The 15934-nt window shown below is 40.6% G+C and overlaps 1 protein-coding gene across 2 annotated transcripts in view; it reads right to left on the bottom strand.

Moving 5' to 3' along the window:
* STRN3 (striatin 3) overlaps nt 1–10661 on the bottom strand; it is a 68454-nt gene extending 57793 nt beyond the window's left edge. For both annotated transcript variants that reach the window (XM_059819350.1, XM_059819351.1), the window contains exon 1: nt 10329–10661. In XM_059819350.1, coding sequence (XP_059675333.1) covers nt 10329–10661 — 333 coding nt within the window. The remainder of the gene's footprint in view (nt 1–10328) is intronic.
* Between the last annotated feature and the right edge of the window lie 5273 nt (nt 10662–15934).

The following is a 15934-nucleotide window of genomic DNA, read 5'->3' as shown; positions in this document are numbered from 1 at the left end:
TTAACCAACAAGACTGAATTCTAAATGGATCACTGTAAGATGTTATTTCCAGTCCTCAAATTGTTTTCATGCCAAATTTTCAGCATTCTTTTTAAAATCACTACTAAAGAATAGGACATTATATTGCAACGTTGACCATGCCAGTTCTGCACAGATCACAAGACAGAAATCACTTCCCAATTTCTATATTTATAGCTCTCACTTATAAAGCCACAGACCATTCAGGGGTTTTATGAATTTCTTTTAGCAGGAAACTCACAGCAGTCCTGGAGGAAAGCAACTCAGCATGTTTATTTCAGCACAAGTTCAGATGCAGTTTCTCATTCTGTCACTATCATCTATATTTTCTACATTTCTTCTAAATGCATGAACCTTGCAAGTAACAGCTTTTAAAAACAAAAAAATAGTTACACACCTTGGCCCATTTCTACCTAAAAAGATTCATGTACAGTCTTTTAAACTGCTGGGCATTTTTTGGAACACATCTAAGCTAGCAAAAATGTTTTCTTTCCAAAAAAGTCACCACTACAACCAGTAAGACTAATTATATACTGATGGTAACACCAAAACACATTATTTGAATTTGATAAGATTAAAGATATCTTTACTGTCAGCATCACTATACTGGTGCATTATTCCATTAAGATGAAGTTACATTGTTTAGTTATACAGCTAATAATGAAATGCCACACTTAGAGCTTTGTTAGACACTGAATACTAAATAGAACTAAAAATATTAAGCTCATTCTCTAGTAGTTGTAGTACAAGAGCACAGACATCAGAGTGAAGTTGTATGCTTTGTGGTGTGGCAGGTCCTTACAATCACTATAGAGTGGAAAGGGAAGGAAAAAATCGCAGTATGGCTGTACTGGTTTTGGCTGGGATAGAGTTAATTTTCTTCACAGTAGCTAGTATGGGGCTGAGGTTTGGATCTGTGCTGAAAACAGTGTTGATAATACAGGAATGTTTTCGTTACTGCTGAGCAGTGCTTGCACAGAGTCAAGGCCTTTTCTGCTTCCCACCCCACCCGCGAGTAGGCTGGGGGTGCACAAGAAGTTGGGAGGGGACACAGCCAGGACAGCTGACCCCAACTGACCCAAGGGATATCCCATACCATATGATGTCATGCTCAGTACATAAACTAAGGGGAAAGCTGGCCGGGAGACTGCTGCTTGGGGACAGGCTGGGCATCGGTCAGAGGGTGGTGAGCAATTGTTTTCATTTGCATCACTTGTCTTTCTTAGGGTTTTTGTTGTTGTAGTTATTTTCCTTCTCATTACAATTTTTATTATCATTATTATTATTTTATTTCATTTCATTTATTAAACTGTTCTTATCTCAACCCACGAGCTTTCTCACTTTTACTTTTCTGATTCTCTCCCCTATCCCACTGGGGCAGGGGGAGGGAGTGAGCGAGCAGCTGTGTGGTGCTTAGTTGCCAGCTGGGGTTAAACCAGAACAGTGGCAAACATCCTCAAGAACATATATTTCCTTTCCAAACCAGGAACATGTATTTATTATTCAGGAATATAGAAGGAGAAAGTATAATCCACAGCAGACTGTGAACACAGTGACCTGAACTGACCTAGACTGTTCTAGTGATGAACACTCATGTTCATCAGCTGCAGGTCAGTAACACAGATTCCCAAGAAGAAAGCAAAAACTACTAAAGTGTTAGAACTAGAATATAAGAAGCCATCTATGTATACATAAAAGAATACAGTATTACAGAGCTTGAAGAGCTTTGCATCATTAAGGCAATGTTCACAATAACAAAATCAATTTTATGGAAATAAAAGTTATGCAAAACCAAAGAGTGAGACAGTTAAAATACAAGTGTATAATGTAAAATGTTTTAAGGGATACATCACAGAAAGTTGATGAGGAATGGGTATTTTGCATTTCTAAATGTTAACCTAGCCTCCTGGCACAGAATAGTGCCAGTGCTCTCTGATCTACACAACTTTGGCAGAGGGTTAACACAGCCAGTAGTCCTGCCTTCTACCAATTCAACCGTACAAAACTTGCTAAAGCTGTGAAACAGAATAGGTCTTATAAAACTTGTAAACATGTTTACACGTTCTCCTTTAACACTTCTGAGAGCTGTCTGTCCAAGCAGGACCTTTTCATTTCCCAGGGTCTCAAGGTGTATCCCAGGATTCTGTTCCCGCACACTGGAGTCCGGGCATTAAAGCACCTTTTCCCTCAAAGAAAGCAAACAATTTTAGTTTCACAACTCTTGAATCACCACGTGTTTTAAAGAGTTAAACTTATATAGCTTGCTACCACTTCTTATTCTCTACTTTGATATATTGTGATATCAGAAATACAAGAAAATGTACTGAAGCTGCCTGCTGGTAAACTTAGTATCAAGCAAAAGATCATAGAATTCACCTGAAAAATTGTATTTTGAGAAAAAAATTATTTTACATAGAAACAAACCACAGTTTTGAGTTAAATACTAGAATCAAGCATTCTCCAGCTTCTTATAGTGGTCACTGGTATAAAGCCAAGCAGTTTTTTTGTTTGGTTGGGTTTTTTTTCTTCTAGAAGGAGTATTATAGGATCATCAACCTAAAATTTGGTAGCAGTGACAGAGTGACCATATTTTGGGTGAAGAGAAACCAAGGTGAGTAAATGGAAGAAACCTTAGAGCAAGCGACCCATTAAAAAAAAAATATATATATATATAATCAAAAAGAACATCAGGCATCTGGATTTTCTGATGTTCATTCCTTACTTCAGGATCATTTCCATCAGCATTCAGAGAAGCACACTTTTTCGGAATGTTACAGCCAACATATGCAGGATTTTTCAACACAAATATATACATAAACATGCACAATACCTTCAAAAAGGCAAAGAATGCACTCCATCTCTCAGTAACATTAAGTGGAATTTACCCTGAACCCAGAAAAATGTATTTTTACCCTTAATTGCTAACAGCAGGTTACCTCTTAACAGCCATTTTTATAAAAATTCTATAGTGGCAGAAGAAACTACAGACTGCTTGAATTCACGCTGTAGGTTCAGGACTGGTCCTGAAGAACAGCCAACTTCATAATTAGCTCTTAATACATGTTGGAGTTGCACAGATGAAAGTAGAAGAGATCATTAAACTCAATATCCTGCTGAGCCATTGCTTAGGATAATTCAAGAACAGTCTGAGTGACAAAAAAAACAACCAGGTATGCAAACAAAGCTCTTGCAGGTCATACAATTGTCCTGCAGATATGTTAAATCAGTGGAGGATCCAACTTCCCTAGCCACTCTCTTCATCAATTAGTAAAAAGAGATCATTATCACTTTTTCCCAACTTCTTAAATGACAAAAGGATGAAGAACACCCACCACTATATCAAAATCTACTTTCAGCGTGAAAGAAATTATTATACCACCACACACCTCACCCTCCAAATAAAATTTCCCAAGTGAGGTTTCTCAAAGAGCCATTAAATATGCATAGGCGTGATGGCAATGAAACTAAGAAATAAAATACATGTCCAGTGCTAAAAAAGAAAAAAGTAATTCTTCACCAATAAGTGTTATATAACTTATCTGCCACATACTTCTAGGCTGTGTCTAAAAGAAAGCTTCACTAGAGTAACTGTTATAAAATAACCATTCTGTACACTGGTAAGAGTGACTTTGTTCCAAATAATTATTTATGAAAGAACAATTATTACACAGTAAAAACACTTTTATTCCTAGTGCTGACAGAAGGGAGTTATTTAGGAAGAATATTCCAGAAAAAATTACACAAGTACTATACTGATCAATATCTTCCTGTACAGAAACCTCATAGCTATCCAGGTATATCCTGTTCAGTTTCTACATAGATCTTCATATAACTCAATGTCCTGCATTCTTTTATTGTGTTTTGCCTCTATGAGGTGAATACTGCAAGAAAATTATATAGAAATGCTAAAGATCTAAATCAACTGTTTAAAAAAATAAAATTGGAAGAATGGGCATAAACAGAAAAGTGAAAACGCTGGGGGGTTTTTTGATGAACACTCTAACCCTTCAGAGCCACAAACAGTATCTCAATTTTATAGTGAAAGAAATGAAGCATTAACGATGTACCTACCTTCTTTTCACAGGAGAAAATCTCCTTATTCTTATTTATCTTGAACTATGTCCAGAAATCTCCTTACTTCAAATTTGTGTGTGTATCTTTTAGGGTACACTCTGCTATATAGCAGCTGCCTTTTAATTTACAATCACGTCTTCTCTGTATAGGTTATTCACACACAAAAAGGAAGCAGCTCTGCACATTTTCAATTTGGAAGTCTTGCCAAGAAGCCTATGAGGAAGGCAGGATTTACCCATACACACACAGAAGAACAGACTTTCAACCTTCTGTAAACAGGTACCTAAAGTTCTACCAGAGGCTCTCTGCCTCTAATGCAGTTGACTAAACAGCTTATGGAAAGCCACAGTAGGGAAACCCTTGATTATGACTAATTGCCCTCTAACCCTAAAAACACAGAACTCTCAACTCAGTGCTTTAAATTGCAAAAGGGGCTTAACTCTACAAAATATGTAGCTGTTTTCACCATTAGCTTAGAAAAATGATTAATGAAGAGAAGCTTCTAGTTTTTAACTTCTATATATATGCTATTTTATACTGAAAAAAGTTTCATTATAAAACAAAGGTATTAAATACTCAATTATTATGTGAATAAACATTACTTATTTGTACAAAGAGGTACTTCTGCATCCCTGCAACAGCAAGCACCTTAACAGCTTGCACAAACAGAAGTTAGACATTTCAGATGCATTACCCACACACCTCATGGCATTTACAAGTATTGCAAATACAAATGTTAATCAACTTTTTATAACCCACTTAATTTTATTTTTGGTCAGTTTTGGTTAAGTATCCTTTGGTTTTTAAGGACTGCTTTAGTAGTTAGTTAAGCTTAATTTCAGAATAAATACTGAGATACACCTGTAAGACCCAATGAAATAGCAGTTTATCAATTATGCATATTTTCCAACTTCAGCCATCCAGAATGCAAGCAATAAACAATGCACGTTGTTAAAACACACTGTGCATTTCACAACTGCAGCATCTGCATTTCCTACCTGGAACGTCTGCATGTTCTATTATGATTAGTGCCCCTGATATCAGTCAGGATTTTTTATTTAAGCAAAACAGTACTAAGTGTATTTTCAAACAATCAATCAAACCAAAGCATTTCAAAGCTACCTCATTGGTCATTAGAATATAAGAATGGCTATGTCTGGTCAGACCAACAGACCAGCAACCTCAGCAATGCACTTCTAACCATGGGCAAACAGACAGCTCCATGGGAGTAGTATAAAAACAGAAGAATAAACCTCAGAAAACATTCCAAATCTCCAAAAACTTGTAAATCAAAAGCATCCTGGGTCAGAGGTAGTATCTTTGAATTTAGACTCCCCCAGGGACTTTTGTTCCATGAACTCATCCAAACACTTTTTGAACCAAGAATATTTTAGCATCTACAATACCCCCCTGCACAAAATTCCACTAATTCCTGAAAAGCCAAGGTTTTTTTGAACATACTTAATTTTACTTCATGCTTCCTAGCTGCTGACTGAGACACACTGATTCATTCTTTAACGAACTAATGACCATTCTACAACCCTCATAACTGCTTTCACTTCCAATCTACCATTAAAACAAATTATTTCTTTGCCAAAAGCAAGGTGAAGTCTATACTATCAGAAGAGTTGTTCCTCCAACTCTGAGAGAAACATTCCCGACATTATCCCCCTCTTCAAACCTGCAAAGCAAAACATGCTACATGTAGCCCAATATTTCAGCAATTGATTCTTCCTACACTTTATAAATGCTGAAGCTTCAAAAAATTATGAAACACTGTGTATAGTGTATCTATACTCTGAACATGGTCTCATCTAGTTCACGATATTAACACATTTACACATGTTTACATATTTACAATTACATGTAAAGTACCTAATTTAGATAATCACCTCAAATCTGAAAGATTCCCAGAAAGATACACCTTTTTCCTTTTTTTTTTTTTTTTTTTTTAAAAGAACATACTATTGGGATGTAATTCTGCAATACTTCTGAGGTTCCCAGAAGGTTCCCAGAGTTCATAAAATTCCTTTAATGAGCTGCTCTCCAACCCCCAGGAGAAGGCGAAAAAAAAAGGGGGGGGAGAAGAGAAGCATGCAAGTAAAATCTGAGTTGTTTTTTGTTTTTTTTTTTTTTTTTAAACACTTATGTAAAGAACACAAAATGTTAGATAACAAAATGCTCCCATAATGTCACTGAATAGCTGGGAAAAAAAGCATTTGTAATATTAGATAAACTAGGAATTTCATTTGTATGTCACTAAAGCTGTTATTTTATATGACAGAAAAAAAAATGTGTTAACAACCATATTAATCTTTATGCACATTTTAGTTAAAAGGATACATACTGTTTATACTGAAATTGTATATATTTTGTCCTGAGTTTCTTAATTGTTTTTCCTATTCATTAAAACATTTGGAAGTAGCATCTACTGTCAATTCCCTCTCAACACATTCTTGTGTGATTTTGAAGTATCAAAGAGTACTCAATCTCATTTTTATCTAGTTCAGAAAATATGAAGCAACTGTACAACTGAGACCTTTATTCCAGCCAAGCATTAACAGCCTGTAAGCCCCAAAAGAAAGTGGAACTCTATTGATTTTCCCCAAAAAGTTGCAAGTTTTCCTACGATACTCTTTTTTCACACAACTTTATCTTCCTTCTCTCAGAGTTTCTGTAGTGCATCTCCAAAGCATTTTCCCATCCACACTTCTTTTTCTTTTATGAGACTACGAAGCCACTTACCTCCTAAAGAAAACAATTATTTCTAACAAATACATAACATCCAACAACATGGGCTTGCTATAACTCCTCTAAAGTGCATAAATGTCTTAGAAAACATGGACTGAATTTACTTCAGGGTAACAGCTACCAACATCAAGGTCATTACATTGACAGATCAAAGTTACACTTACAATTACACAACATTGTTACACTGAAAATTATTCTTTTAGTTCAAAGAATAGAGAACAGATCCAGCCTATTACTTCAAGCGATCAAGACACTATGCAAGGCCATTTCAACACAGTAAATGCTAAAAAAGTTACTGTGGCAGCCAGTATTACAAGTGAAAGGAAAAAAGTGTACTATGGTTTAAGTACTGCACTCCTGATATTTGACATTTCTATACTTGATACTGATTTGCACACACAGATTTGGCAAATGATTATCCTGCTTCACTTGTGCACACAGACAGAACAGCCATGCACCTGAATAGTTGGAAAAGATAGTGTAAAATAATTAACATTTAAGATTCAAAGCCTGATGTGAACGTAGACTTAAGTCTACTAGTACAGGACTTCTTCAGATCCTAAGGATTGAGACCCTTTGTCAGGCATTATGACTGTGGTATAAACCCCAAGACGAAGAAGTAACCTGTAATTTAAATTAATTATAAAAATGTGTTCCACAGAGACCTAGAACAATATAACAAGAAGTTCATTACAAGATCCAAGAAAGAATAAACTGTTACTGCAGATCATCTCTCCCTGCACCATCATCTCCATACGCAAAGAGCACTCTTACTAGGGCTAGTCAATTCTTTCAGTGATTTGAACTATACAGGAAAATAAATGGGGTGGGTGGGGAAATCACTCAGGAATCCCACTTATTTCATACTGCAGATAAGGAAGTATCTTATTCTTTGGAAGAATAAAAGTCAAATTCAGAACAGGTAAATAAAATCACCCATATTGCTAAGTCATTTGGTTTTCCACATACTTTTTATAAAGCATTGTCTGCAAAGTTATCAAGTTAACTTAGAAGGAACCTGTAATTGCCAGCACCAAGAAACAATGTTTAGAGTTTACAGTAATGTTGAAAGAAGGAAGAAATTACCTGCACGAGGAGAGTTGCACCTAAATCATCCAACTCTCATACTTCTGTATTAATTATGTATTGTCACGCTACTGAATTTTTGCTTTTCTTCCTTTCAACCCAGGAGGCCTTAATCATCAAAAAACTCAAACTTGTACATAGTATCACACAAATTAATAACACTCTCAGCAGTTTCAATGGACAAAACTCTTGTTTGGGGTCCAAAATATTAAGGCTTTACTAGTCACAAAATGTACTGGGAGTTTACAACTTGAGTTGTAGAACAACAAAAAAAACCACAGGCCTGGTAAACACATCTCTTCCAAAAATATTCTCAACACATTCCTGTACCAGTCTTCACCACTGTACAGGTTGACATTTAAAATCCAAAGGTAATGCCCTCCCCCTCTTCTATCCTGGGCTTCCAAGGTCATAAAAAACCCCACCCTTGTGCATATGCACTGTGCCATGACTACGCCATCTCTGTCCCATGACCTGATGCACCCATGAGGTAGAGTGAATCAACCCATATATATCCAGGGTCAGACCTACTACTTCAGAAATAAGCAACTGAAACAGTATGGCCATGGATGACAAAGAGCAATTACAAACAAAAGCAGCAGACTTGGCAAGAACACATCACAGTGTCTAGAGGCCCTACAAGTTCATAGCAGCACTTTTCCAGTCAGATAGAGCTTTCAAAGTCTCCAAACTGAGCTTTACATTAGAGTACAGAATGTGGTACTTCGTTTTAAACTAACAAGCCCATACATAAAACAAATATTTCAAGATGGATTTGTTTGCTAATGAATGGCACTAAACAACTCATTTATAAACATAGCACTATATTACTAAGAAACTAGAGAAAACAAGAGAAACAGTCAATTGTTCTTCGCTAAAAATGCCCACCAATGCCCACCAAACTGATTTTAAAAACAGCCGTTCCAAAAGGCTTAAAATGGTGAGACAGGCAGTAAGTGAAGGAAATCATGAGACCTCTTAATTTGTTTCCCTTGGTGTTTTTTTAAAATTCTTTCTTAATTATAGTTGTAACAAAAATAGTGTGGATCACATGCTTCTACAGAGCTGAGAAGTCCTGAAAGAACTGCCCAGGCTCAGGTATAGTTCTTGGTTCTGAAATCTGAAAGTAAATACATCGCAAACATTGGCTGCTGTTGCAGCATGCTATTAAAAACCCTAATTACAGTGCAATTTGACAGAATGCCGCTTCAAGACATTAAACATTCACTCAATACAAAAATCACCAAAAATTCTTCAGAAGCAATGAAGTTTGTTAACTGTTATTGTCTACATTTCTGTCCTATAAGAGAATAATGACTCCTATACAAATACCTCATGTTCAGTGGATTTTGTAATCTGTATGTAAACTTGTAAGAGTCTATGCATGGTTTTATTTTTACGTGCAAAAGTAATTACTAGAGGTATCCTTTCTATTACTAAAAGCAAACATTAACGGCAGGAGATCTATCCTGCCACTCCAACACTTGCTCTCTACCCTAAAGAGTTACTCAATTTTTGTTCCTGAGACAAAGTTCATACTTTTATGTATATTAAAATGACCATGCTGCAGACCCATTAACACCTCACTATTCTTCAGCGGTTGTTTCTCCCATACGAAATCTCCAAAGAAACGAGACAGAAGGGAAGTGAGCACACGCTCGACCTGTCTCAAACCAGAGTACCTGGCCAAGTCCTTTACTTGAGATTTACCTGAACACCCTTTCCTCGTCCTCTCCCTGCTCGGGAAGCAGGCACTCCTGTCTCTTCGCAACTCCCTCTTCTCCCCCCGAAGCAACCGCTCGCTGAACTTCGGGGAGGCGCCAGCCCTCCCAGGCCCGGAGGCTCTTGCTCCCCATAACCCGCACCCAGGTCTGAGGAGGCCGCCGGCCCGGAGAGCCCCGGAGTCATTGTGCTGAGGGAGATGATCGCAGCTGTCAAGGCGCAGCTCTCCCCGCCGCGGGCGGGCGGGGAGGAGGGTCAGCAGCCCCGCGCCACGGCAGCGGCCTCCCGCCCGCCATCCCCAGCCGTCCTCCGGGCCCCGCGACGCGAGTACGGGCGAGAGGCCTGCGAGGCAGGGGCTGCCTCCCGAGCCAGGAGCCCAGGCGGGCGCCATGCTAAAAACCAAAATGGCTGCCCCAGGGAAAGGAGCCCAGCTCAGGCCGTGAGGGGCTGCGCCTCCGCCGGCCCCACCGGCCGGCGACGCCGCTTCGCCTGCCGGGCCTCGCCCAGGTACCGTCCCCGAGCCACAGTGACCGGCTCAGCCTCAGGGGCCCAACGGGCTCCACTCGCCCGGGCAGCTCTGCTCCCGCACCCCCGAGCGCGGCCCTGTCCCCAGAGCCCACCGAGCCGGTCCCAGCCCGCTTCTCGCTCTGCATGGAGCCCGCCCTCGCCCGTCGTACCTGAAGCTCGGCCCGCTCCACCTCCCAGTGCGCCCTCTCCATCTCGAAGCGAGCCCACTCGTGCTGGATGTAGTGCAGGATCCCCGGGATGGTGTAGTGCTGGGGCCGGGACAACTCGGCGGGGCCCGCCGCCTCCTGACCAGCCGGGGCCGCGGGGCCCTGGGGCTGCTGCTGTTGCCCTCCTCCTCCTCCTCCTCCTCCACCGGCTCCGGCCCCCACGCAGCCCCCACCCGACTGCAGGTTCATGTTCCCACCCGCCTGCAGCGGTGGCTGCTGCGGTCTCGGGGCGGCCGCCATCCCACCGCCTCCTCCGGCTCCGGGGTGCTCGTCCATTGTCTGCGGGGAGCCCTCCTCCTCGTCCCGCGGCGGGGGCCTGGAGCAGGGGCCAGGGAGGGGGTGAGCGGAGCTGGCTGGGGCGGGGAGGAGGGGGGCGGGCCGGGCGCGAGGGCGGGGGGGGAGCTGCGCCGAGCAGTATCCGGGTGTCAGAGCAGCGCCCAGCCGCCGCCAGCCGCCATTACAGCCGCCGAGCCGTCGGCCCACCCACCCGCGGCCGGGCGGGGCGGGGCGGGAGGAGCGGCGTAGCGCGGCGCATGCCGGGAAATCGCTCCCCTCACCCTCCGGCTTCCTGCGCCCGAACGACCAAGGCGGCGAAGTGCGCATGCGCAGGAGGGGAGGTGAGCGCCGTGTCCCGGGGGCGGGGGAGCGGGCCGGGGCCGGCAGTCCCCCCTCGGGGCTGAGGTGGCGGCACACCGCCCAGGGGACAGTCGTGGGGCAGCTGCCCCTGCCGTTGTCTGTCTCCATCGCCGTCGTGCTGCCTCCGCCCGCCCTGGGGCAACCCGCTGCTGCTGTGGCGGGAGGCCCCGCCCCGCCCGCGGCCCGGCCCCGGGTGGGTCGGTGTCGGGGCTGGCGGCCCTGGGCTCGGCCGCCGTGGGGGAGCGCCGCCGGGCGGTTTCCGTCCGCTCTGAAGTGAAAAGCGGAAGCGGTGGTGTTACGCTGAGGCGGCGGAGGGGGGGTTCGCCGGCGCCGCGGCAGCTCCGCGCTTCGGGAGTGTCAAATGCTCTCGGAAGAGTCAGCGAGAATGCTGCTGGGCCGGGCCCGGGCCTGCTTCCTAAACTGGCGTGCAAACAGCAAATCGGGGGTTAAAACGCTTAAGTCTCTAAAACTCACCGCGGTTAAATGGTGCGCTGAATTTGCCCCGCAAGGAGGTGGTTTTAGAATAGATTTTTTAAACTTATGGCATGTCTCTGGAAGTTGGCTAATCTTTTTTTAAATGAATGGTCATCTTCATGGTATCTCAATGGTAAGGGATGTGTGTAATGTATTCCCCCCTTGATGAGAAGGGGAAGTGCGCAGTGTTTGCTATTCAAAAGTCTTTTCCACTTGAGGGAGGTTTTGCAAGAAATTACTTGTTTATTTTGTCTGGCTCAGTTTTATCTGTGAAAGCAATGCTGTGTTTGATGCTGTAGTTTGGATACAGTGAAATTACCTCAGTTGCAAGATACTGCTCTGAAATGCAATATTTATTATCACATCCTGTTTGAAATGATCTCTAGGTCACCCATTGTAAGTAAGGTAGGAGTTTGGTTTTGCCTCTCTTAAAAATATTTACATGCTGTACTCATTCAGTAAGAAAATATATAGTTTCCTGAACAGGACTCATTCATGACAGAGCTGGAATTCTGTTAATTACTGAAAAAATAAATATCGCTTGTCTCAGTACTGGCGTTTCCTTTCTCTACTAATCTCTTCTCAGGTGTGTACTGATATTTCAGTTCATTTATCCAGTCCTTCCTTTCCTCTCCATTAAATCATTTCCTACTAAAATTTCATCCTACAGTCTTCCTGATTCCATACAGATTAGCCAATCTAAATGCAACTCCTTTCCACCTCACCTGATTTTTTTTTCATTGTCTACTGACAGTATCAAATCATTACTAAAAATTAAGACTTACCTCATAACCAGTTTAGCTCTGATCTTACGGGACATTCCTCATTCCTGAGTATATGGGAGTTACTGCAATTTAATTCTGTTACTATATTCAGCCAGCATTTTGACAACTCAACAGCAAAGGAAAACTTTTTTACTCTTTCCTTCCTCCCTGACTTCCCTAGATTAATAAGGCTGCTTTTTTAAAATCTCTGATCCTGAAGTTGAACACAGTATTTTTAATGTGTACAGTAGTAAGATCTAGAATACAAAAATAATTACTATTATGGATAATATTAGTAACACTGCATGTGATTTTTATTAAAGCCTTGTCCATGGTGCAAACAAAAAATAGGAAGAGCAAAGGTGTCGATAATGTGAGTGGTCTTCATTTACTACATACTTCTGTACAATAAATTCATAGCCAGGGAGCTCAATAGCCTAATACCTCAAAAATATTTGTTCCTGTGCTGTCACCTGTTTGTGACTCTACCATTTAATCATTTTTTTCCTTTCATTAATGCTTTAATTTCAGTTTAACCCATTTTGTTCTACATTTAGTACACACATAAAGTGCAACTAGACCTCTGCATCCAGAAAACCAACTTGTTTAGAGTCTGACAGTGCAGTAAATTATTGGCTTATAGTTCTATCTAACAATTATTTTTAATTCTTGGTGAAGCAGATTTGTAAAAACGTAGTCCTGCATTTCTTGTTTACTAGATTTGATCTCTTATTTACATTTTAGCTGAGAGCCCTAGAATGTTGCAAAACTTTGTTATAGCACAATAACTAAAATGCTTCTCAATCTGGACATTGATGAGAGTGGTTTTAGCTTGAGAGACACAAATCTAATTTGAAAGATTACTGCAAGAAGTCTCAAACTCAGGTTGTGTTTCCTTTTTTGTAATTTATGTGTCAGCGTATGTATAAATATTGGTGCAATCTTTGACGAATTAATTGAGTGCTTGTATCTACTGGAGGAGTAATCAAAATTATGTTTAAAATATGTCTTATATTACTGCATATAGAATTTGCTGGGCTGGCCACACTGGAGGCTTAAGACCTTTTTATCCGCAGAACAAGTATTGCAGGCTTTGCCTCTCTAAGAGGTCTCAACCAGTGTGTGAAAAGACGGCATTTAGGGGTGTGACTCACAAACAGGGACAACTTACTTTGAGGTGTCTCATGTGGTTATGCAGCCTACAGAGCTGGTATGTCCTGGAAGCAGTTCCTGAACTGTCATGGTTTGTTTCAGTATTTTTGAAGTAAACCGGGCAGGTTTCAGTTTGTCTTGAAATACAAGGCTGGAGTTACCTGTACAGGCAGAGGGGGATGAGCCTGCTTGGGGACATTAAAATCAAGAAGCATCTCTTCTTCATGAGCCAGGGTCCTTAGTCTTCTGTGTACGTGCTGGTTTAGAAGGAGTTAAAGCCATCGTATTGTAAGTCATCAACAACTACATACTCCATTGATCTACCAGTGTGAGTCACGCAAACCGATCAGGATACCAGTTTTCTCTCATAGATACTTATCTGCGAGAGATACTTTAATGAGGCTGAGATTTAACACAGTGTAACAACACATTTAAATCAGTAGTTAAACTCTGTGTTGTTTGTGTGCCTGCCAAACTATCCTTACAGAAGAAATATTTTGTAAAGGAAATAAAGGAGAGTGCTACTCAGTCACTCTGGAAGGGAATTTCTTTTGAAGGAAAGTTTGTAATTTCAAGACTTTACATCTTCCTCAAGTGATACCTTCTGAGATTTTTGTTTCTAAGGAGTCTTTATTCTGTCATAGAGTTTCGTAGGTGTTTTGTAGATCGCGTATGCATGATGCATATACTGTAGGCTATTCTGGACAAAATTTCTAATGCATGGTTGACTGTGATAGGGAGAGCTGGACTTCACAGTTCATCAGGATCTGGATAGTCCCTTCCAGTCTTCTGTTCCTAAGTGCATTTGTGATGCAGATAGTTGTCCAGTGACCTGGAATGAGACAGCCTATTCACTTCTGACAAACAGCCTTCAGATAGTAATGTCTTCTCATTACGAAAATGAGCAAAATAATGGCAGAGATATGAAAGGCTTGCATCTTGTCACCAATTCCCTTGAACCGTTTGATTCTGTATGCATAAAAGCATCGTAATTTCTGCATATGTGCATGGATAATCGCAGGCGTGAAAAGCACATAAGAGTTCTGTCGGAAGAAATGGAGCTATCTTCCTAAGTAGAGCACTGATTATTGATCATAAAAGGTAGCTTCTTAAATACATAGAAATTGATGAAGGCATGGGAGTTTCTGCACCCATCAACATGCACAGATATGCTTTTTGTTTGTTTATGATATTTCACAGGTTTCTTTACACCTTATATACACAAGATAAATTTAACGTGTTGTCTGTGTCTGAAAGCCAAGATGAAAGGAGAAGAAATAAACTTTGTTAGAAACAGAACTCAGTAATTTCCTTTTTTTGGCTAAATTGTGCAAGCAAATGTTTTTATTTCTACAAGTGATTTTTTTCAGAATTATTTTTAAAGGAAATAAAAAAACCCTTAAGATATATTTAACACTGGTGTTATTCCTAAAGTCAGATTCCACAGCTATGCTTGCATGCTTTTTGTAAATTTAAAAAAAAAAAATACTTCTACATGTAAATTTATTCTAGTGTTTCTGCACAAAACTGTGTGCTTGTGCTGCTATTTATATGAGAAGAATTTCTGGCTAAAATTTTGGAAGCTATCTTTGGGGCTGGTGGGAAAATACAGAAATGACCAGTGATACTAGTGGGCCTCTTCCCTACAGATGTTAATCACCTGTTCTAATACTGTGAATAATGATTGTCTCATAAACTACAGATAACACATTTGAGTACTGCTATGGTTCTATCTCCGTTACAACATGATTCATTTTTTTTAATATCTGTTCTGGAGAAGAGCATTTGTGAGGATTAAAAAAAAAAATCTGGTCTAAAGTATTTTCATGTGTAAAACAATCTAGGCCATTCAGAAGAATACACGCAGGTACAGTAGTCATGGCATCAGAAAGGGATTAACGATGTAGTAAGATTAGGTTAATAAAGGAATAATTAGGATTAGGGGCCAATCCTGCAATAGGATCCATACGTGTCAATTCTTCGTGTATTTTTTGTTATATATTGCTTAACAGTAACTCAAAGTACAACAGTTCTGCCAGTGCTCCTGGGATAGTTTTACTGTCCTCCCTTTCTCAGGTCCCATTTGAATATCTGCAGACATGTTAAGCCTCAGGTTTTTGCTTTTCTAGGATGGATTTGTGCAACTTGCTGATTTCTGAGAACAGGACTTACGCTCCTCGGTACCATTTATGACTAAATTATTAAAATAGCTTGGAAACAATTTGTTCAAAACAGAAGACTATTAATTCATGCTTCGGCAGTACCAACACAAAGATGAAACATAAAACTAAGAAGAAAAAATAAAAGCTGTCTATGTCACTGTCATTATCTGTTTAGCTTGGACAGACATGTTTTGCAGTTGGTAGGAACAACATACATAGCTTTTGGTCTGTGTCTGAGCTTACTATTTTTTTCATTAAAACAATGGGCAGCATTTCATAGGTTGTTCCTCTTTCAGACCACAACCCTTTTTAAGTAGCTTTAAAGCTTCAGGTTTATTTTGCTTGTGAAGTTGGCCGTTGC

Source organism: Gavia stellata, chromosome 7 (genome assembly GCF_030936135.1).
Source record: "Gavia stellata isolate bGavSte3 chromosome 7, bGavSte3.hap2, whole genome shotgun sequence".
NCBI classification, from domain to species: domain Eukaryota; kingdom Metazoa; phylum Chordata; class Aves; order Gaviiformes; family Gaviidae; genus Gavia; species Gavia stellata.
This window is presented reverse-complemented; position numbering and strand designations above follow the sequence as displayed.